This window comes from Cherax quadricarinatus, chromosome 97, assembly GCF_038502225.1.
Source record: "Cherax quadricarinatus isolate ZL_2023a chromosome 97, ASM3850222v1, whole genome shotgun sequence".
Taxonomy (NCBI): Eukaryota; Metazoa; Arthropoda; class Malacostraca; order Decapoda; family Parastacidae; genus Cherax; species Cherax quadricarinatus.
The window spans coordinates 12248641-12272702 of NC_091388.1; the positions used below are offsets into that span (position 1 = coordinate 12248641).

General features: G+C 40.2%; 1 protein-coding gene across 3 annotated transcripts in view; it reads left to right on the plus strand.

The window, feature by feature from the left end:
• The window catches only part of LOC128704992 (cysteine protease ATG4D), a 77531-nt gene that overhangs the window by 12941 nt on the left and 40528 nt on the right, over window positions 1-24062 (plus strand). For 2 of the 3 annotated variants that reach the window (XR_011394755.1, XM_070105223.1), the window contains exons 3-5: window positions 2356-2463; window positions 2809-2994; window positions 19747-19936. Coding sequence is in view for 2 of the 3 variants with exons in the window: in XM_070105223.1 (XP_069961324.1) it covers window positions 2356-2463; window positions 2809-2994; window positions 19747-19936 (484 nt within the window). In the remaining variant the exon portion in view is untranslated. The remainder of the gene's footprint in view (window positions 1-2355; window positions 2464-2808; window positions 2995-19746; window positions 19937-24062) is intronic. The other variant, XM_070105224.1, reaches the window with a different exon arrangement.

The following is a 24062-nucleotide window of genomic DNA, read 5'->3' on the forward strand; positions in this document are numbered from 1 at the left end:
ATTTTTGGCCATCTATTTATTTATTTATTTATTTAAAAATTTGAGCACACATACAGAGGTACAAAAAATACAGATAAGAGCAGCATGCCAAAGCCACTTATACTATGCATAGCATTACGGGCTGGCTTAAAATTAACTTAAGATGAACTAAGCAATGATGACATCAGTGATAAAACTTTAATGTAAACAGATTACTATAAAGCACAAGTGAGTATTACAAAGACAGGTCATATGGTTGTATGCATTGTTGTACATTCAGTAGAATGGAGTATTCTGTTAGGTAGTGTATTTAAAAAATAATAAAGTTAGATTGGGTTTTAGGTTTAACATTTATGTGATATAATTGTGAGAAACATTTAAGATATACAATTTATAAGGTTCAGTTATTCAGTATTTATTTGGTTTTGGGTGAGTAAGTGATCTTTGAGAAGAGACTTGAATTTATAAACAGGTAGTGTTTCTTTTATATTTACAGGTAATGAGTTCCAGATTTTAGGGCCTTTTATGTGCATTGAGTTTTTGCATAGTGTGAGATGGACACGAGGAACATCAAAGAGTGATCTGTGCCTTGTGTTATGGTCATGTGTTCTGTTGAGGTTGGCAAGGAGATGTTTGAGGGGAGGGTTAATATCAGAGTTAAGTGTTCTATGTATGTAATAGGTGCAGTAATAAGTATGAATGTTTTGTATGGTGAGTAGGTTTAGTGTATAGAATATTGGTGGAGTGTGCTGCCTATAGTGAGAATTTGTTATCATTCTAACTGCAGCCTTTTGTTGGGTAATTAGTGGTCTGAGATGGTTACTTGTTGTTGAGCCCCATGCACAAATTCCATAGGTGAGATAGGGGTAAATAAGAGAGTGATATAGGGCCAGGAGGGCTGACTGTGGAGCATAGTACCGTATCTTCGATAGTATGCCTACAGTCTTGGAAATTTTCTTAGAAATTTGTTGTATATGTGTATGAAATTTGAGTCTATTATCAAGGTGGATTCCTAAGAATTTTCCCTCTGTTAGCTTTGTGATAGGTGATCCGTTTATCATTATGTTAAGAGGGACATCTGTAGCTCTGTTACCAAACTGAATGAAGTAGGTTTTGTCAATGTTTAGTGTAAGTTTGTTAGTCCTCATCCAGGTAGATATTTTCTGTAATTCGGTATTTACAGTATTGGCTAGCGTGACTGGGCTCGGGTGGGAGAAGACGTATGTAGTGTCATCTGCAAATAGTGTGGGTTTGAGTAATTGCGAAGCATTTGGTAGGTCATTTATGTATAGGAGAAAGAGAAGAGGGCCAAGGACACTTCCCTGTGGGACACCAACTGTAATTGGTTGTGCAGAAGAGTTTGCCCCATTTGCATACACATATTGGCTTCTGTTGCTGAGGTATGACTTGAGGTAGTTGAGGGAGTGCCCTCTTATACCATAGTGTGACAATTTTACGTGGAGCAAGTCATGGTTAACTCTATCAAAAGCTTTACGTAAGTCAATGAAGATCCCCAGTGGGACTTCTTTTTTCTCTATTGCAGTGTATATATGTTCTAGCATGTGTATAATAGCATCATTAGTATTTTTATTTGGCCTGAATCCAAATTGGCAGGGGTTGAGTATGTTTTGGGAGATAAGGTAGGAGTAGATTCGTTTATGAATTAATTTTTCGAAGATTTTTGAGAGAGGGTGTAAGTTGGATATTGGCCTATAGTTATTCAACTCTGTTTGGTCTCCTCCTTTGTGGATCGGGGTGACCCTTGCTATTTTGAGTACTGTAGGGAAGGTGGAGGATTCAATGGATTTGTTAAAGAGTGTTGCAATGATTGGTGATAGCACTTGTGACACTTTTTTGTATATAAAGGGTGGTAAGGTATTTAAATCTCCTGCCTTGTTTTTTAGCGTGTTGATAATAAGGGAGACTTCGTATGGGTTAGTCGGAGCTAGGAACAGTGTGTTCGGGTAGTTGCCAGTGAGGTAGTCATTTGGTGGGGTATCTGAGCTTGGGATTTTATTGGCAAGGTTTTGTCCTATAGTGGAGAAGAAGTCATTGAGTCTGTTTGCTGTTTCTGTTGGTGGGAGTTGGGGTTCATCTGATTTTGCTAATTTTATTTCGCTATTTCGTGATATCTTTTTTGTTCCTAGAATTTCTGATAGGGTTTTCCAGGTCTTTTTTATATCACCTCGTAAGTTGGATAATCTGTTCTCATAATACAATTTTTTTGCCCTTCTTATCAGGCTGGTTAGGATTGACGAGTAACGTTTTGTGCTTAATTGGCAAAATGACTGACTGTCTTGCTCTGTCAGCTTAAATCTGTAGGATTACTGTGTTTAGCAGTGATTAGTAGGAGATTACAGTCTGGATTTTTTTCAGGTTGGGCGGTTAATCTCAAAACAAATTTCTCCCGGGATTCTCCTGTGTACCTGCTGGGATGTGTCTATCATAAATGTTTAGGTGAAGACGAAGATAATTCAGAGGAAGGTAACGTAACATTTTTGTAGTCGAAGAATAATATAAATCGTGATATAGATCAGTTCAAAAAATGCTCATTTATTTATAAGTAAGTTATGATAGCTGTGTGATTTATAGTGTGAAAAATGTAGTTTATTAGAGGAAATGTTTAGCCACGAGTGTCTTTTTCAGTTTAGTACACATACAGAGATTACTATGAAACAAGTATATATAGTGGCACGTATCTAATTTAAAAAGTGATCATTTATTCATCAGTAGGTTATGATAACTGTGTGGATTATAATGTCCCTGAAAATCCAAAATAGCAAAATGTTTAGTATTGACCATTTTGTCTTATTAGTGTTTTGATTGTAGAGGTTGAGAGGCATGGTATGGAGGCGTTCAAGGAGCACTTCCACAGTCTAGTGTGGTGCACGTACCGGCGACAGTTTGCAACGTTGCAAGACTCCTCCCTGACCACTGACTGTGGCTGGGGTTGTATGTTAAGGACAGGACAGATGATGCTGGCTCATTCTCTCATCCGACATTTTCTCACCAGAGGTAAACTAATTACATTCAGTCTCTTTACTGGATTTGACAGACAAATTAATCGAGTGGTTAATTATTGAAATAGTTTAAATGAAGTGATAATAGACCAGTTTCCTTGCCCACCTCGTATAGTAAATACTCGTATAACAGACTTTTAAAAATATGGTCAGAATTCCGAGTAAATTGTACTTTTAGTTATTTTCGACGTTTATGCGAGTATACCCAAATTGTGTAACAAGTACGTACTGCCATGTTAGGTATACAGTAGAGTGCATTTTATTGTACTTTGTTTTTTAATATTCTGATACAATGGACACCCCCTTTCAATCCATTATGTTGAGGTTTTACTGTAAGTGTCTGGAAAGTTTGTTATGTGGTCGTGTTTGTAAGTTGTTGCTGTGTTGTACATAGTTTGATTTTATCTGTATTAAGTAATAAGAGATGCAAATTAAAGCCAGAGTGGGTTAAAATGTTTTGGAAATCTCTTACTCTATATGTATTTTCAAATGAAAACCTTACACTTAACACTGCATCAATGTTTGTATGGTAGGTAGCATCAGTGTTTGTGTGGTAGGCACCTTTGATATACCTTTGAAGAGCTTCGAGAGTTTCACTACTCTTAGAGTCCGGCCATGGGCCAGGCTTGTCTGGTGCTTGCCTGGTCAACCAGGCTGTTGCTGCTGGAGGCCCACTTCCCTACATACCCATCACAGCCTGGTTTATCTGGCACCTGGTGAAGATACTTGTCCGGTTTCCTCTTGAAGGTTTCTACACTTGTTCTAGCAGTGTTTGTGATATTTTCTGGTAAGATGTTGAATAGTCTGGGACCTGGAATGTTGATACAGCGTTCCCTTATTGTTCCCACCGCACCCCTGCTCCTCACTGGGTTTATTTTACACTTCCTCCCATATCTCTCACTCCAGTATGTTATGGCAGTGTGCAGATTTGGGACCAGCCCCTCCAGTACTTTCCAGGTATATATTATCATATATCTCTCTCCTCCGCTCCAATGAGTACACCTTCAAGACTTGAAGGCGTTCCCAGTACAGTGGACCCCCGCATACTGTTGGCATTACATAACGTTAAATCCGCATACCGATACATTTTATCGCTAAGATATTGCCTCGCATACCGCTAAAAAACCCGCTCAACGCTGTTCGTCCGAGACGCGTCTAATGTGCGGCCTGAGCCAGCCTCACATGTTCCGCTGGTGGCATTGTTTACCAGCCAGCCTCCGCGGTAACATCCAAGCATACAATCAGAACATTTCGTATTATTACAGTGTTTTTGGTGATTTTATCTGCAAAATAAGTGACCATGGGCCCCAAGAAAGCTTCTAGTGCCAACCCTACAGCAATAAGGGTGAGAATTACTATAGAGATGAAGAAAGAGATCATTGCTAAGTATGAAAGTGGAGTGCGTGTCTCCGAGCTGGCCAGGTTGTATAATAAACCCCAATCAACCATTGCTACTATTGTGGGCAACAAAACGGCAATCAAGGAAGCTGTTCTTGCCAAAGGTTCAACTGTGTTTTCGAAACAGAGATCGCAAGTGATGGAAGATGTTGAGAGACTCTTATTGGTATGGATAAATGAAAAACAGATAGCAGGAGATAGCATCTCTTAAGTGATCATAAGTGAAAAGGCTAGGAAGTTGCATGAGGATTTAATTAAAAAAATGCCTGCAACTAGTGATGATGTGAGTGAATTTAAGGCCAGCAAAGGTTGGTTTGAGAGATTTAAGAAGCGTAGTGACATACATAGTGTGATAAGGCATGGTGAGGCTGCCAGTTCGGACCACAAAGCAGCTGAAAAATATGTGCAGGAATTCAAGGAGTACATAGACAGTGAAGGACTGAAACCTGAACAAGTGTTTAATTGTGATGAAACAGGCCTGTTTTGGAAGAAAATGCCAAGCAGGACCTACATTACTCAGGAGGAAAAGGCACTCCCAGGACATAAGCCTATGAAAGACAGGCTTACTCTGTTGATGTGTTCCAATGCTAGTGATGATTGCAAAGTGAAGCCTTTATTAGTGTATCACTCAGAAACTCCCAGAGCGTTCAGGCAAAAGAATATCCTCAAGGCTAATTTGTGTGTGCTGTGGAGGGCAAACAGTAAGGCATGGGTCACTAGGGACTTTTTCTATGACTGGTTACACCATGCATTTGCCCCCAATGTGAAAGATTACCTAACTGAAAAGAAATTAGACCTTAAGTGCCTCCGGGGGTTAGACAATGCCCCTGGTCATCCTACAGACGTGGCAGAGCGACTTTATGGGGACAGGAGCTTCATTAAGGTGAAGTTTTTGCCTCCTAATACCACTCCTCTCCTGCAGCCCATGGACCAGCAGGTCATTGCAAACTTCAAAAAACTGTACACAAAAGCTCTGTTTGAAAGGTGCTTTATAGTGACCTCAGAAACTCAACTGACTCTAAGAGAGTTTTGGAGAGAGCACTTTAATATCCTCAATTGTGTAAACCTTATAGGTAAGGCTTGGGAGGGAGTGACTAAGAGGACCTTGAACTCTGCTTGGAAGAAACTGTGGCCAGAATGTGTAGACCAAAGGGATTTTGAAGGGTTTCAGGCTAACCCTGAGAGGAGTATGCCAGTTGAGGAATCCATTGTGGCATTGGGAAAGTCCTTAGGGTTGAAGGTTAGTGGGGATGATGTGGAAGAGTTGGTGGAGGAGGACAATGTAGAACTAACCACTGATGAGCTGCTACATCAACTTCAACAGCAAGAGGCCACACCTGAGGAAACTGCTTCGGAGGAGGGGAGAGAGAAATTGAAGAAGTTGCCTACTTCAAAGATTAAGGAAATGTGTGGAATGTGGCTTAAAGTGCAAACCTTTTTTGATGACAATCACCCTAACACAGCTATTGCAAGCCGTGCTGGTGACTATTACACAGACACTGTTGTGAAACACTTTAGGGAAGTCATGAAGGAACGAGAGGTACAGGCCACTATGGACAGATATGCTGTGCGACGGAAGTCCAGTGACTCTGAAGCTGGTCCTAGTGGCATTAAAAGAAGAAGGGAAGTAACCCCAGAAAAGGACTTGACACCTCAAGTCTTAATGGAAGGGGATTCCCCTTCTAAACACTAAGACTCTCCTCCTCCCATCCCATCAATCATCACCAGATCTTCAATAAAGGTAAGTGTCATGTAACTGTGCATGCCTTTTTCAGTTTGTGTGTATTAAAATTAATATTTCATGTGGTAAAATTTTTTTTTTCATACTTTGGGGTGTCTTGCACGGATTAATTTGATTTCCATTATTTCTTATAGGGAAAATTAATTCGCATAACGATAATTTCGCATAACAATGAGCTCTCAGGAACGGATTAATATCGTTATGCGGGGGTCCACTGTAATTTAGGTGCTTTACTGGCTCAGTGTGAGCCGTAAACGATCTCTGTATTTGTTCCAGCTCTGATATTTCTCCTGCTTTGAATGGAGCTGTGAGCACTGAGCAATGTTCTAAATGAGGGAGCACTAGCGATTTGAAGAGTGTCACCATTGGCATTATTTCCCTTATTTTGAAAGTTCTCAATACCCACCCCGTCATCTTCCTGGCTGTTGTGATCTTTATCTTCTTGTGGTCTTGAAAAGAAAGGTCAGCCGACATAATTATTCCCAGATCTTTTATGTGTTTCTTTCATTCTAGTTGGTGACCCTGTTGAGTTTTGTACACAGTGTTCCTTTTGAGTTCTTCATTCTTTCCATACCTAAGCAGCTGGAACTTATCACCATCGAACATCATGTTGTTCTCCACTGCCCACTGGAAAACCCTGCTTATGTCTTCCTGTAGTTTTTCAGTGTCCTCTACTGTAACGACTTTGATGCTCACTTTAGTGTCATCTGCAAATGATGATATGAAAGTGTGACGGGTGTTTTTATCTATGTCTGCTATGAGGATGAGAGGTGCCAGGACAGTGCCTTGGGGCACTGAGCTTTTTACCCCGATGATACTGGATCTTGTTCTGTTTACTACTACTTTTTGTGTTCTCTGTGTTAGGAACCCGAAAATCCATCTGCCTACCTTTCCCATAATGCCCATGGCCCTCACTTTGTGCGCTCTCACCCATGATTGCATTTGTCAATTTTTTTTTTTTTTTTTTTTTTCTCTCTCAACAAGTCGGCCGTCTCCCACCAAGGCAGGGTGACCCAAAAAAGAAAGAAAATCCCCAAAAAGAAAATACTTTCATCATCATTCAACACTTTCACCACACACACATTATCACTGCTTTTGCAGAAGTGCTCAGAATACAACAGTTTAGAAGCATATACGTATAAAGATACACAACATACCCCTCCAAACTGCCAATATCCCAAACCCCTCCTTTAAAGTGCAGGCATTGTACTTCCCATTTCCAGGACTCAAGTCCGACTATATGAAAATAACCGGTTTCCCTGAATCCCTTCACTAAATATTACCCTGCTCACACTCCAACAGATCGTCAGGTCCCAAGTATCATTCGTCTCCATTCACTCCTATCTAACACGCTCATGCACGCTTGCTGGAAGTCCAAGCCCCTCGCCCACAAAACCTCCTTTACCCCCTCTTTCCAACCCTTTCGAGGACGACCCCTACCCCTCCTTCCTTCCTCTATAGATTTATATGCTTTCCATGTCATTCTACTTTGATCCATTCTCTCTAAATGACCAAACCACCTCAACAACCCCTCTTCTGCCCTCTGACTAATGCTTTTATTAACTCGACACCTTCTCCTAATTTCCACACTCTGAATTTTCTGCATAATATTTACACCACACATTGCCCTTAGACAGGACATCTCCACTGCCTCCAACCATCTCCTCGCTGCTGCATTTACCACCCAAGCTTCACATCCATATAAGAGTGTTGGTACTACTATACTTTCATACATTCCCTTCTTTGCCTCCATAGATAACGTTTTTTGACTCCACATATACCTCAACGCATCGCTCACCTTTTTTCCCTCATCAATTCTATGATTAACCTCATCCTTCATAAATCCATCCGCCGACACGTCAACTCCCAAGTATCTGAAAACATTCACTTCTTCCATACTCCTCCTCCCCAATTTGATATCCAATTTTTCTTTATCTAAATCATTTGATACCCTCATCACCTTACTCTTTTTCTATGTTCACTTTCAACTTTCTACCTTTACACACATTCTCAAACTCATCTACTAACCTTTGCAATTTTTCTTTAGAATCTCCCATAAGCACAGTATCATCAGCAAAAAGTAACTGTGTCAATTCCCATTTTGAATTTGATTCCCCATAATTTAATCCCACCCCTCTCCCCAACACCCTAGCATTTACTTCTTTTACAACCCCATCTATAAATATATTAAACAACCATGGTGACATTACACATCCCTGTCTAAGACCTACTTTTACTGGGAAGTTGTCTCCCTCTCCGCTACACACCCTAACCTGAGCCTCACTATCCTCATAAAAGCTCTTTACAGCATTTAGTAACTTACCACCTATTCCATATACTTGCAACATCTGCCACATTGCTCCTCTATCCACTCTATCATATGCCTTTTCTAAACCCATAAATGCAATAAAAACTTCCCTACCTTTATCTAAATACTGTTCACATATATGCTTCAGTGTAAACACTTGATCTACACATCCCCTACCCACTCTGAAGCCTCCCTGCTCATCTGCAATCCTACATTCTGTCTTACCTCTAATTCTTTCAATTATAACCCTACCGTATACCTTTCCTGGTATACTCAGTAAACTTATTCCTCTATGATTTTTACAATCTCTTTTGTCCCCTTTCCCTTTATATAAAGGGACTATACATGCTCTCCGCCAATCCCTAGGTACCTTCCCCTCTTTCATACATTTATTAAACAAAAGTACCAACCACTCCAACACTATATCCCCCCCTGCTTTTAACATTTTTGTCATGATCCCATCAATTCCAGCTGCTTTACCCCCTTTCATTCTACGTAATGCTTCACGTACCTCCACCACACTTACATTCTGCTCTTCTTCACTCCTAAAAGATGGTATACCTCCCTGGCCAGTGCATGAAATTGCCGCCTCCCTTTCTTCCTTAACATTTAAAAGTTCCTCAAAATATTCTCGCCATCTACCTAATCCCTCCCTCTCCCCATCTACTAACTCCCCTACTCTGTTTTTAACTGACAAATCCATACTTTCCCTAGGCTTTCTTAACTTGTTTAACTCCAAAATTTTTTCTTATTTTCATTAAAATTTCTTGACAGTGCCTCTCCCACTCTTTCATCTGCTCTCCTTTTGCACTCTCTCACCACTCTCTTCACCTTTCTTTTACTCTCCATATACTCTGCTCTTCTTATAACACTTCTGCTTTGTAACAACCTCTCGTAAGCTACCTTTTTCTCTTTTATCACACCCTTTACTTCATCATTCCACCAATCACTCCTCTTTCCTCCTGCCCTCACCCTCCTATAACCACAAACTTCTGCCCCACATTCTAATACTGCATTTTTAAAACTATTCCAACCCTCTTCAACCCTCCCCCCCCCCCCACTACTCATCTTTGCACTAGCCCACCTTTCTGCCAATAGTTGCTTATATCTCGCCCGAACTTCCTCCTCCCTTAGTTTATACACTTTCACCTCCCTCTTACTTGTTGTTGCCACCTTCCTCTTTTCCCATCTACCTCTTACTCTAACTGTAGCTACAACTAAATAATGATCCGATATATCAGTTGCCCCTCTATAAACATGTACATACTGGAGCCTACCCATCAACCTTTTATCCACCAATACATAATTTAACAAACTACTTTCATTACGTGCTACATCATACCTTGTATATTTATTTATCCTCTTTTTCATAAAATATGTATTACTTATTACCAAATTTCTTTCTACACATAGCTCAATTAAAGGCTCCCCATTTACATTTACCCCTGGCACCCCAAATTTACCTACTACTCCCTCCATAACATTTTTACCCACTTTAGCATTGAAATCCACAACCACCATTACTCTCACACTTGATTCAAAACTCCCCACACATTCACTCAACATTTCCCAGAATCTCTCTCTCTCCTCTACACTTCTCTCTTCTCCAGGTGCATACACGCTTACTATAACCCACTTTTCACATCCAATCTTTATTTTACTCCACATAATCCTTGAATTTATACATTTGTAGTCCCTCTTTTCCTGCCATAGCTTATCCTTCAACATTATTGCTACTCCTTCTTTAGCTCTAACTCTATTTGAAACCCCTGACCTAATCCCATTTATTCCTCTCCATTGAAACTCTCCCACCCCCTTCAGCTTTGTTTCACTTAAAGCCAGGACATCCAGTTTCTTCTCATTCATAACATCCACAATCATCTCTTTCTTATCATTTGCACAACATCCACGCACATTCAGACTTCCCACTTTGACAATTTTCTTCTTCTTATTCTTTTTAGTAATCTTTACAGGAAAAGGGGTTACTAGCCCATTGTTCCCGGCATTTTAGTTGACTTTTACAACACGCATGGCTTACGGAGGAAAGATTCTTATTCCACTTCCCCATGGATATAAAAGGAAAAGTAATAAGACCAAGAACTATTAAGATATAATCAAAGAAAACTCAGATGAATGTGTATAAATAAACGTGTACATGTATGTGTAGTGTGACCTAAGTGTAAGTAGAAGTAGCAAGACATGCCTGTAATCTTGCATATTTATGAGACAGGCAAAAGACACCAGCAATCCTATCATGTAAAACAATTACAGGCTTTCGTTTTACACTCACTTGGCAGGACGGTAGTACCTCCCTGGGTGGTTGCTGTCTGGTGGTTGCAAAATCTGTGTAAATCACATCTACATTTTGGTCATCTTCCAATGCCTCTGTAATTCTGTCATAATGGTCCAGCAGCTGTGACAGGCATGATCATCCTGCTCTAAAACCATGCTGGCTGGTTCAGGTTATGCTGGTTGTGCTGTTCCATGAAATTTGTAATCTCATCACTCTTTCAAAGATTTTTATGATGTGAGAAGTTAGGGCTACTGGTCTGTAATTTTTAGCTAGTGGCTTACTACCTGCACTCTTTAAGGCCTCTGGTATTTCGCCTAGATCTAAGCTCTTTCTCCAAAGAATACCGAGGGCTCGTCCTAGTCGTACTTTGCACTTCTTTATAAAAAGGGCATTCCATGAATCTGGTTCAGGTGCTGAGTGAATGGGCACGTTATCCATTTCTTTTTCGAAATCTATGGGATTCGTATTAATGTCAGTTAGATGGTCTGCATGGCCTTCTGCTGGAGTGAAATATGTTTCTACATTTTCTGTCATTTAGTGGGTTGCTGGACACTGGCTCGTACTGTTGTTCTTTTAGAATTTCACTCGTTTCCTGTTCATTGTCAGTATTCGAATCTTCTGTCAATAATGGTCCAATTAGTTCATAGCTTGGATTTTGCATAGGAATAGAAATACAGTGGACCCCCGCTTAACGATCACCTCCCAGTGCGACCAATTATGTAAGTGTATTTGTGTAAGTGCGTTTGTACGTGTATGTTTGGGGGTCTGAAATGGACTAAACTATGTACTTCACAATATTCCTTATGGGAGCAAATTCGGTCAGTACTGGCACCTGAACATATAAAAAATATCGTTAACCGGGGGTCCACTGTATTTTTGGTTTCTTGCAATATTCTGTATGACCCTTTGTTCCTTTTGTACTTTTGTTAGATATGACATTCTAAGTTTTTGCTGTAATTCAGTGATTTCTTGGCTGAGACTATCTTTCCTCTGTTGTAGCATATTTGTGTTTTTAAGTAACCCATTTTCTTCTTCCGTACCATTTCCTATGCTCTCAATCTCTGTATCTGATCTTATTCTGGGTTTCCTCAATGGTACGTGCTTCATACATACCTGTATTCAGCTTCTCAAAGCACTGGTGGAGATTTAGGGTGTTCTTGTCTGATTCCCAGGATATGCTTGATAGCTCTTGGTTTCTTTTTTCCCTGTCAATTTTGTTAAAATTAAACTTACTGAACATCCCGTCTCTAACATTAGTGACTCAGTTCCCTAACCCTGAGTTAATGCTCATTTGAAATTCTATGATGTGATCAGAGTATATTGTTTTTGTAACTGTTATGTCTCTGTTTAGTTCCTTGTTGTTTGTGAATATCAAATCTGTTAGTTCAATGAGTACTTTTCATAAAGCCTCATTAATTACCTGCCTGTTGCACCAGGGTGCTTCCTGGAGATATTTCTGGTATAATGCGCCATTTTACATGAGGGAGATTAACCCTTTGAGGGTTTTGGACGTACTAGTACGGCTTACGACCCAGGGTTTTTGACGTACTAGTACGCCTAAATTCAAGCGCCCTCAAACCTAGTGGGAGAAAGCTGGTAGGCCTCCATATGAAAGAATGGGTGTATGTGGTCAGTGTGCATGGTATAAAAAAAATCTTGCAGCACACAGTGCATAATGAGAAAAAAAAAAATTTGACCTTTTTCTGGAATAAAACAGCGACTTTGCACTGTAATTTCGTATGGTATTTATTGTTGTATTCTAGTTTTCTTGGTCTCATTTTATAGAATGGAAGGCATATCATAGAAACTGAGATGATTTTGACTGGTTTTACAATGAAAAGTACCTTGAAATTGAGCTCAAAGTAGCAGAAATGTTCGATTTTTACCAAAGTTCAAAAGTAAACAAATGATGCCAAGCGTTCAATACACGTCAACTGGTGAGTCTAATATTCTTTTGCAAGTGCGCCAATATGATTCATACCATTTTTTACACTTATGCAGTAGTCTGCATAACAGTAAATCTTCTATTTTTTGTGAGAATAAAAATTCAAAGTGGAAAGCAAAAGAATGTAAGAGGGGCCTTGAGACGTGACTAATGAACAGAGGAAATGTCATTTTAGTGCCAGGAATGTATTTCTTGTTTGTCCTGGACCCTATTTGGAAATTGGCATCTTTTGAAATTTGTGTGAAATTGGCAAAATTGCTAAATTCTGACCACTGTATTGGATAGTTGAAATTGGTAAATGGGTGGTTTCTTGCACTCATTCAATAGAAAAAATGGGGTTCTAGCGAAATATTCATGTTTTTTGTCGACTAGTACAGTGGAACTGGCCGAAAATGGGGCTCAAAGTGGGCAAAATCGCCGATCCATAAAAATCGTCGAGACCACTAACTTCGCGAGAGCATAATTCCGTAAGTTTTCCATCAAATTTCATATTTTTGGTGTCATTATGATTGGGAAAAGATTCTCTATCTTTTCATAAGAATTTTTTTTTTTTTTTTTTTTTTTTAATTTGGCCGACCCAGAGAACGAGTCTCGGAGACGGCCTGTCAACCCTCAAAGGGTTAAAATCTCCAAGGAGTAATATATTTGGTGTGGGATTTTGTAGCCTATCCAGATAGCTATCTATCATCCTTAACTGACCTGTGAATTCCTCAGCAGTTGCTAGTGGTGGTTTGTATACTAGGATAATTACCAAATTCCTATTTTCAACTTTAACCCGTAAACGGTCCAAGCAGATCTACGTTCACATGTGTAGTGCTACAAAAGTAGATCTACGTTTTTTTTACATATTTTCAAATATAACAAAAAAAAAAAGTAGATCAAAGTATTTTTACACATTTTCAAATGTAAAAAAACAAAAAGAAGATCTACTTGTTTTACATACTTTCAAATGTTGAAAAAACGTATATATACGTTTGGACTGTTTACGGGTTAATGCCTAGAATTTCTAATAGTGTGTCATTCATAGAGTTCAGTACTTCTGTGCAGCAGAAAGTATCTTTTACATAGAGTCCTACTCCTCCCTGTGACCTATTAATTCTGTCACATCTGTACGTTATAGTTTTCTATCTTTATCTCTCCGCTTAAAACGTACTGTGTGCACGTTTCGGTAAATGCCCCAAACATGGCATTTGCCCACTGACATAACTAACTTTGTCATTTTTATTTGATTTCATACCCTGAATAATTGGCAGAAAGGTGAACTGGTGCAGGTATGAGTAGTGGGGGGGGGGGAGGGTTGAAGAGGGTTGGAATAGTTTTAAAAATGCAGTATTAGAATGTGGGGCAGAAGTTTGTTGTTATAGGAGGGTGGGTGCAGGAGGAAAGAGGAGTGATTGGTGGAATGATGAAGTAAAGGGTGTGATAAAAGAGAAAATGGTAGCTTACGAGAGGTTGTTACAAAGCAGAAGTGTTATAAGAAGAGCAGAGTATATGGAGAGTAAAAGAAAGGTGAAGAGAGTGATGAGAGAGTGCAAAACGAGAGTGGATGACAGAGTGGGAGAGGCTCTCAAGAAATTTAATTAAAATAAAAATTTTGGAGTGAGTTAAACAAGTTAAGAAAGCCTAGGGAACGTATGGATTTGTCAGTTAAAAACAGAGTAGAGGAGTTAGTAGATGGGGAGAGGGAGGTATTGGGTAGATGGCGAGAATATTTTGAGGAACTTTTAAATGACGACGAAGAAAGGGAGGCGGTAATTTCATGCACTGGCCAGGGAGGTATACCATCTTTTAGGAGTGAAGAAGAGCAGGATGTGAGTGTGGGAGAGGTGCGTGAGGCATTACGTAGAATGAAAGGGGGTAAAGCAGCTGGAACTGACGGGATCATGACAGAAATGTTAAAAGCAGGGGGGGATATAGTGTTGGAGTGGTTGGTATTTTTGTTTCATAAATGTATGAAAGAAGGGAAGGTACCTAGGGATTGGCGGAGAGCGTATGTTGTCCCTTTATATAAAGGGAAGGGGGACAAAAGAGATTGTAAAAATTATAGAGGAATAAGTTTACTGAGTATACCAGGAAAAGTGTACGGTAGGGTTATTATTGAAAGAATTTGTGGAAATACAGAATGTAGGATTGCGGATGAGCAGGGAGGCTTCAGAGTGGGTACGGGATGTGTGGATCAAGTATTTACATTGAAGCATATATGTGAACAGTATTTAGATAAAGGTAGGGAAGTTTTTATTGCATTTATGGATTTAGAAAAGGCATATGATAGAGTGGATAGAGGAACAATGTGGCAGATGTTGCAAGTATATGTATATAGAATAGGTGGTAAGTTGCTGAATGCTGTTAAGAGTGTTTATGAGGATAGTGAGGCTCAGGTTAGGGTGTGTAGAGGAGAGGGAGAATACTTCCCAGTAAAAGTAGGTCTTAGACAGGGATGTGTAATGTCACCATGGTTGTTTAATATATTTATAGATGGGGATGTAAAAGAAGTAAATGCTAGGGTGTTCGGGAGAGGGGTGGGATTAAATTATGGGGAATTAACCTGTAAACGGTCCAAGCAGATCTACGTTCATATGCGTAGTGCTCCAAAAGTAGATCTATGTTTTTTTACATATTTTCAAATATAATAAAAAAAATTATGTAGATTAGTTTTTTTACACATTTTCAAATGTAAAAAAAAAAGAAGATCTACTTTTTTTACATACTTTCAAATGTTGAAAAAAACGTATATATACGTTTGGACCGTTTACGGGTTGAATACAAAATAGGAAGTGACACGGTTACTTTTTGCTGATGATACTGTGCTTATGGGAGATTCTAAAGAAAAATTGCAAAGGTTAGTAGATGAGTTTGAGAATGTGTGTAAAGGTAGAAAGTTGAAAGTGAACATAGAAAAAGAGTAAGGTGATGAGGGTATCAAATGATTTAGATAAAGAAAAATTGGATATCAAATTGGGGAGGAGGAGTATGGAAGAAGTGAATGTTTTCAGATATTTCGGAGTTGACGTGTCGGTGGATGGATTTATGAGGGATGAGGTTAATCATAGAATTGATGAGGGAAAAAATGTGAGTGGTGCATTGAGGTATATGTGGAGACAAAAAATATTATCTATGGAGGCAAAGAAGGGAATGTATGAAAGTATAGTAGTACCAACACTCTTATATGGATGTGAAGCTTGGGTGGTAAATGCAGCAGCGAGGAGACGGTTGGAGGCAGTGGAGATGTCCTGTCTAAGGGCAATGTGTGGTGTAAATATTATGCAGAAAATTTGGAGTGTGGAAATTAGGAGAAGGTGTGGAGTTAATAAAAGTATTAGTCAGAGGGCAGAAGAGGGTTTGTTGAGGTGATTTGGTCAATTAGAGAGAATGGATTAAAGTAGAATTACATGGAGAGCGTAATCTGTAGGGGAAGGAAGGCGGGGTAGGAGTCATCCTCGAAAAGGTTGGAGGGAGGGGGTAAAGGAGGTTTTGTGTGCGAGGGGCTTAGACTTCCAGCAAGCTTGCGTGAGCGTGTTAGATAGGAGTGAATGGAGATGAATGGTATTTGGGACTTGATGAGCTGTTGGAGTGTGAGCAGGGTAATATTTAGTGAAGGGATTCAGGGAAAGTGGTTATTTTATATAGCCAGATTTGAGTCCTGGAAATTGGAAGTACAATTCCTGCACTTTAAAGGAGGGGTTTGGGATACTGGCAGTTTGGAGGGATATGTTGTGTATCTTTATATGTATATACATATGTATATAAAGTGGGAGTTGTCACAGTTGCTCTTTGCTGATGACACTGTGCTCTTGGGAGATTCTGAAGAGAAGTTGCAGAGATTGGTGGATGAATTTGGTAGGGTGTGCAAAAGAAGAAAATTGAAAGTGAATACAGGAAAGAGTAAGGTTATGAGGATAACAAAAAGATTAGGTGATGAAAGATTGGATATCAGATTGGAGGGAGAGAGTATGGAGGAGGTGAATGTATTCAGATATTTGGGAGTGGACGTGTTAGCGGATGGGTCTGTGAAAGATGAGGTGAATCATAGAATTGATGAGGGGAAAAGGGTGAGTGGTGCACTTAGGAGTCTGTGGAGACAAAGAACTTTGTCCTTGGAGGCAAAGAGGGGAATGTATGAGAGTATAGTTTTACCAACGCTCTTATATGGGTGTGAAGCATGGGTGATGAATGTTGCAGCGAGGAGAAGGCTGGAGGCAGTGGAGATGTCATGTCTGAGAGCAATGTGTGGTGTGAATATAATGCAGAGAATTCGTAGTTTGGAAGTTAGGAGGAGGTGCGGGATTACCAAAACTGTTGTCCAGAGGGCTGAGGAAAGGTTGTTGAGGTGGTTCGGACATGTGGAGAGAATGGAGCGAAACAGAATAACTTCAAGAGTATATCAGTCTGTAGTGGAAGGAAGGCGGGGTAGGGGTCGGCCTAGGAAAGGTTGGAGGGAGGGGGTAAAGGAGGTTTTGTGTGCGAGGGGCTTGGACTTCCAGCAGGCATGCGTGAGCGTGTTTGATAGGAGTGAATGGAGACAAATGGTTTTTAATACTTGAAGTGCTGTTGGAGTGTGAGCAAAGTAACATTTATGAAGGGGTTCAGGGAAACCGGCAGGCCGGACTTGAGTCCTGGAGATGGGAAGTACAGTGCCTGCACTCTGAAGGAGGGGTGTTAATGTTGCAGTTTAAAAACTGTAGTGTAAAGCACCCTTCTGGCAAGACAGTGATGGAGTGAATGGTGGTAAAAGTTTTTCTTTTTCGGGCAACCCTGCCTTGGTGGGAATCGGCCAGTGTGATAATAATAAAAAAAAAAAATAACAGTGGACCCCCAGTTAACGATATTTTTTCATTCCAGAAGTATGTTCAGGTTGCCAGTACTGACCGAATTTGTTCCCATAAGGAATATTGTGAAGTAGATTAGTCCATTTCAGACCCCCAAACATACACGTACAAACGCACTTGCATAAATACACTTACATAATTGGTCGCATTGGGAGGTTATCGTTAAGCGGGGGTCCACTGTACTTCTAAACTGTTGTATTCTGCGCACCTCTGCAAAAACTGTGATATTGTGTGAGTGAGGTGAAAATGTTGAATGATGATGTAAGTATTTTCCTTTTGGTGATTTTCTTTCTTTTTGGGTCGCCCTGCCTCGGTGGTAGACGACCGACTTGTTAAAAAAAAAAAAAAACAGGAATTGCCATTTGGGATGTTTTGTTTTGTTGTGTGTTTCGTTAGTACCACTGGTAATGTACTACCTGGTATGGCCCCTGGTGTACATACTCCTGGTTTTTCCAGTACTGACTTTGCTTTTGTGTATTCAGCGCTAATGGTCTGATGCCTGGTTTGGTATGTCCCATTGTGCTGCCCATCTGTCTCATCTGTAGCATTTCCCCTTTTTGTTTCTTTCTTTGGTCCGATTGTTTCTCTTTGTGTCTAAAAAAGATTGCTGTTCATTTTCTCTTTTTCTGCTACCTCCCACACAGCATAAATGTTTGTGTGGTAGGTAGTATCAATGTTTGTGGTAGGTAGCATCATTGTTTGTGATAAGTAGCATAAATCATCATAATGTAAAAGTAAGTGTAGCAGGAAGCCTAAGTGAGCAAGTTGTAAATATGTTGTGTAGGAATTCTTAAGTACCATTTTGTGTGTATCTGGCATCATGGTACATCTGTCCAGTAGGTGCTGTAAACCAACTTACTGTAAATATATGTCCAGTTGGAAGTATAAGTTACCTGGGTATCAGTTATGTCCAGTAGGAAGTGTAAGTCAGTTGGGTGTAAATATATATATATTGGATCCCTTAAATTAAGTTTGTGTAAATGTATGTCCAGAAGGTAGCCTCAATGACCATATTGTATTTTTGGTTGTAATAAAATCCGTAAATGCATATTTAGATCAGTAATAATATTTGACCAATACAATGAGTGTTAATGTTCCATGCAAAGTAACAGAGCAGTAAATCTTCATTGACATTATTCCCTTGAAGGAGATGTGTTGATGTTGCTGAAGGTCTCTCTCAAAAAGAATTGAAGGTATACTCAAATTCAAACAAGGTTCTGCATATACAGCACTTCTTGTTGGTGCTCCATGTTTTCATTACCTTCAAATTGAGGCAGTTTTCAATTTGTTAAATTAGACACATGTGCAACTCTTGGGTATCCTCAATAAAGATACCCAAGAGTTGCACATGTGTCTAATTTAACAACATGTCGGTTCTCTGAACCATTCATCTACAGTTTTCAACGTGTTTCACCTGCCAGTGGGTGGAACAACGACTCAGTTGAAAGTCAACGAAAATGTGGAACATGGAAGAGGTGCTGTGTATGTGGGGACCTTCTGTACTTTATTTCTTTTATGCAGTGTACAAGTAATGTAGTTTACATGTAATAAAATATTGTTAGCCACAAAGAAAGCCACCAGCATACAGTGCATTTCAGACCATTGTTAGACAAAACCACACATGGGTCGTACATTTTGTAGTCATTACACAAATAACCTGAACACAGGGTGAAGCTAATGATGATGTTTTGGTCTGACTTGGACCATTTACAAAGTCACACTGTGACTTTGTCAATGGTCCAAGTGGGATCAAAACATGATCATGGTAAGCCTCTCTCCTTTCTGTGGGTTATTTGTATATTGTTGCAGTCATGGTATTGTGCCTTTGTCTTTTGTAATCATTGTATGTCCAGAGTGGGCTTAGCACTTCTCTGAATCTAATAATGTTAATCATAATAATAATGGTAGAATTACCGACAAAATACATATTAGGTAAATGGACAGATGCAACTAATGTGACATTTTATTGTGGTAATGTTTTGCTCTCCAGGAACTCTGTCAAGCATAACAGCTTGACAGATCTGTTGTCAAACACAACAGCTCAACAAAACTCACGAAGAGCAAAACATTGTCACAATAAAATACCACATTAATTACATCTGTGTCCATTTACTGAAGAATATTAATCTTGACTCCTACGATGTATGTTTTACAAAGATGGTAAATGATGTACTGTAACATGCAATAGGTTAGGTTATTTAAAAATGTACAAGTGATAGTGTATATTATTTTACAGACTGGAGATATAACAAGAATTCAACACAGGGAGCAGATAACCTGATTCATCGTTGTATCGTGCGCTGGCTGGGTGACTCTCCTTCCCCACACTGTCCACTCTCTCTACATAACTTGGTTCATTTTGGACAGAAGCTGGGAAAGAAAGCAGGTGATTGGTATGGACCTGCATCTGTAGCTTACATATTTAAGTAAGTCGGCTTGTCCTCCTTCAGTTTTTTTTTTTGTTTTATTTTTTTATTAACACATAGGCCGGCTTCCACCAAGGCAGGGTGGCCCGAAAAAGAATAACTTTCATCATCATTCACTCCATCACTGTCTTGCCAGAGAGGTGCTTTACACTATAGTTATAAAACTGCAGCATTAACACCCCTCCTTCAGAGTGCAGACACTGTACTTCCCATCTCCAGGACTCAAGTCCGGCCTGCCGGTTTCCCTGAATCCCTTCATAAATCTTACTTTGCTCACACTCCAACAGCACGTCAAGTATTAAAAACCATTCGTCTCCATTCACTCGTATCAGATATGCTCATGCACGCTTGCTGGAAGTCCAAGCCCCTCGGACACAAAACCTTCTTTATCCCCTCCCTCCAACCCTTCCTAGGCCGATCCCTACCCTGCCTTCCCTGCACTACAGATTTATACACTCCTGAAGTCATTCTTTTTTGTTCTATTCTCTCTACATGTCCGAACCACCTCAACAACCCCTCCTCAGCCCTCTGGATAATAGTTTTGGTAATCCCGCACCTCCTCCTAATTTCCGAACTATGAATTCTCTGCATTATATTCACACCACACATTGCCCTCAGACATGACATCTCCACTGCCTCCAGCCTTCTCCTCGTTGCAACATTCATCACCCATGCTTCACACCCATATAAGAGTGTTGGTACAACTATACTCTGATACATTCCCCTTTTTACTTCCTTGGACAATGTTCTTTGTCTCCACAGACTCCTAAGTGCACCACTCACCCTTTTCCTCTCATCAATTTTGTGATTCACCTCATCCTTCATAGACCCATCTGCTGACACGTCCACTTTTAAATATCTGAATACATTCACCTCCTCCATACTCTCTCCCTCCAATCTGATATCCAGTCTTTTGTGACCTAATCATTTTGTTATCCTATAACCTTACTCTTTCCTATATTCATTTTTAATTTTCTTCTTTTGCACACCCTACCAAATTCATCCACCAACCTCTGCAACTTCTCTTCAGAATCTCCCAAAAGCACAGTGTTATCAGCAAAGAGCAGCTGTGACAACTCCCACTTTGTGTTTGATTCTTTATCTTTTAACTCCACACCTCTTGCCAAAACCCTAGCATTCACTTCTCTTACAACCCCATCTATAAATATATTGAACAACCACGGTGACATCACACATCCTTGTCTAAGGCCTACTTTTACTGGGAAATAATCTCCCTCTCTCCTACATACTCTAACCTGAGCCTCACTATCCTCGTAAAAACTCTTCACTGCTTTCAGTAACCTACCTCCTACACCATACATCTGCAACATCTGCCACATTGCCCCCCTATCCACCCTGTCATATGCCTTTTCTAAATCCATAAATGCCACAAAAGCCTCTTTACCCTTATGTAAATACTGTTCACTTATATGTTTCACTGTAAACACCTGGTCTACACACCCCCTACCTTTCCTAAAGCCTCCTTGTTCATCTGCTATCCTACTCTGTCTTATTTTTAATTCTTTCAATAATAACTCTACCTTACACTTTACCAGGTATGCTCAACAGACTTCTTTCTTTCATTGCACCAGCCATGTCCCACTGAGGTGGGGTGGGCTAAAAGGAAAAATGAAAGTTTTGCCTTTTAAATTTAGTAATACATGTATATACAGGAGAAAGAGTTACTAGTCCCTTGCTCCCAGCATTTTAGCTGCCTCTTATGACACGCATGGCTTACGGAGGAAGAATTCTGTTCCACTTTCCCGTGGAGAACTCAACAGACTTATTATTTATTTTTTTTATTATCACACCGGCCGATTCCCACCAAGGCAGGGTGGCCCGAAAAAGAAAAACTTTCACCATCATTCACTCCATCACTGTCTTGCCAGAAGGGTGCTTTACACTACAGTTTTTAAACTGCAACATTAACACCCCTCCTTCAGAGTGCAGGCACTGTACTTCCCATCTCCAGGACTCAAGTCCGGCCTGCCGGTTTCCCTGAATCCCTTCATAAATGTTACTTTGCTCACACTCCAACAGCACGTCAAGTATTAAAAACCATTTGTCTCCATTCACTCCTATCAAACACGCTCACGCATGCCTGCTGGAAGTCCAAGCCCCTCGCACACAAAACCTCCTTTACCCCCTCCCTCCAACCCTTCCTAGGCCGACCCCTACCCCGCCTTCCTTCCACTACAGACTGATACACTCTTGAAGTCATTCTGTTTCGCTCCATTCTCTCTACATGTCCGAACCACCTCAACAACCCTTCCTCAGCCCTCTGGACAACAGTTTTGGTAATCCCGCACCTCCTCCTAACTTCCAAACTATGAATTCTCTGCATTATATTCACACCACACATTGCCCTCAGACATGACATCTCCACTGCCTCCAGCCTTCTCCTCGCTGCAACATTCATCACCCACGCTTCACACCCATATAAGAGCGTTGGTAAAACTATACTCTCATACATTCCCCTCTTTGCCTCCAAGGACAAAGTTCTTTGTCTCCACAGACTCCTAAGTGCACCACTCACTCTTTTTCCCTCATCAATTCTATGATTCACCTCATCTTTCATAGACCCATCCGCTGACACGTCCACTCCCAAATATCTGAATACGTTCACCTCCTCCATACTCTCTCCCTCCAATCTGATATTCAATCTTTCATCACCTAATCTTTTTGTTATCCTCATAACCTTACTCTTTCCTGTATTCACCTTTAATTTTCTTCTTTTGCACACCCTACCAAATTCATCCACCAATCTCTGCAACTTCTCTTCAGAATCTCCCAAGAGCACAGTGTCATCGGCAAAGAGCAGCTGTGACAACTCCCACTTTGTGTGTGATTCTTTATCTTTTAACTCCACGCCTCTTGCCAAGACCCTCGCATTTACTTCTCTTACAACCCCATCTATAAATATATTAAACAACCACGGTGACATCACACATCCTTGTCTAAGGCCTACTTTTACTGGGAAAAAATTTCCCTCTTTCCTACATACTCTAACTTGAGCCTCACTATCCTCGTAAAAACTCTTCACTGCTTTCAGTAACCTACCTCCTACACCATACACTTGCAACATCTGCCACATTGCCCCCCTATCCACCCTGTCATACGCCTTTTCCAAATCCATAAATGCCACAAAGACCTCTTTAGCCTTATCTAAATACTGTTCACTTATATGTTTCACTGTAAACACCTGGTCCACACACCCCCTACCTTTCCTAAAGCCTCCTTGTTCATCTGCTATCCTATTCTCCGTCTTACTCTTAATTCTTTCAATTATAACTCTACCATACACTTTACCAGGTACACTCAACAGACTTATCCCCCTATAATTTTTGCACTCTCTTTTATCCCCTTTGCCTTTATACAAAGGAACTATGCATGCTCTCTGCCAATCCCTAGGTACCTTACCCTCTTCCATACATTTATTAAATAATTGCACCAACCACTCCAAAACTATATCCCCACCTGCTTTTAACATTTCTATCTTTATCCCATCAATCCCGGCTGCCTTACCCCCTTTCATTTTACCTACTGCCTCACGAACTTCCCCCACACTCACAACTGGCTCTTCCTCACTCCTACAAGATGTTATTCCTCCTTGCCCTATACACGAAATCACAGCTTCCCTATCTTCATCAACATTTAACAATTCCTCAAAATATTCCTTCCATCTTCCCAATACCTCTACCTCTCCATTTAATAACTCTCCTCTCCTATTTTTAACTGACAAATCCATTTGTTCTCTAGGCTTTCTTAACTTGTTAATCTCACTCCAAAACTTTTTCTTATTTTCAACAAAATTTGTTGATAACATCTCACCCACTCTCTCATTTGCTCTCTTTTTACATTGCTTCACCACTCTCTTAACTTCTCTCTTTTTCTCCATATACTCTTCCCTCCTTGCATCACTTCTACTTTGTAAAAACTTCTCATATGCTAACTTTTTCTCCCTTACTACTCTCTTTACATCATCATTCCACCAATCGCTCCTCTTCCCTCCTGCACCCACTTTCCTGTAACCACAAACTTCTGCTGAACACTCTAACACTACATTTTTAAACCTACCCCATACCTCTTCGACCCCATTGCCTATGCTCTCATTAGCCCATCTATC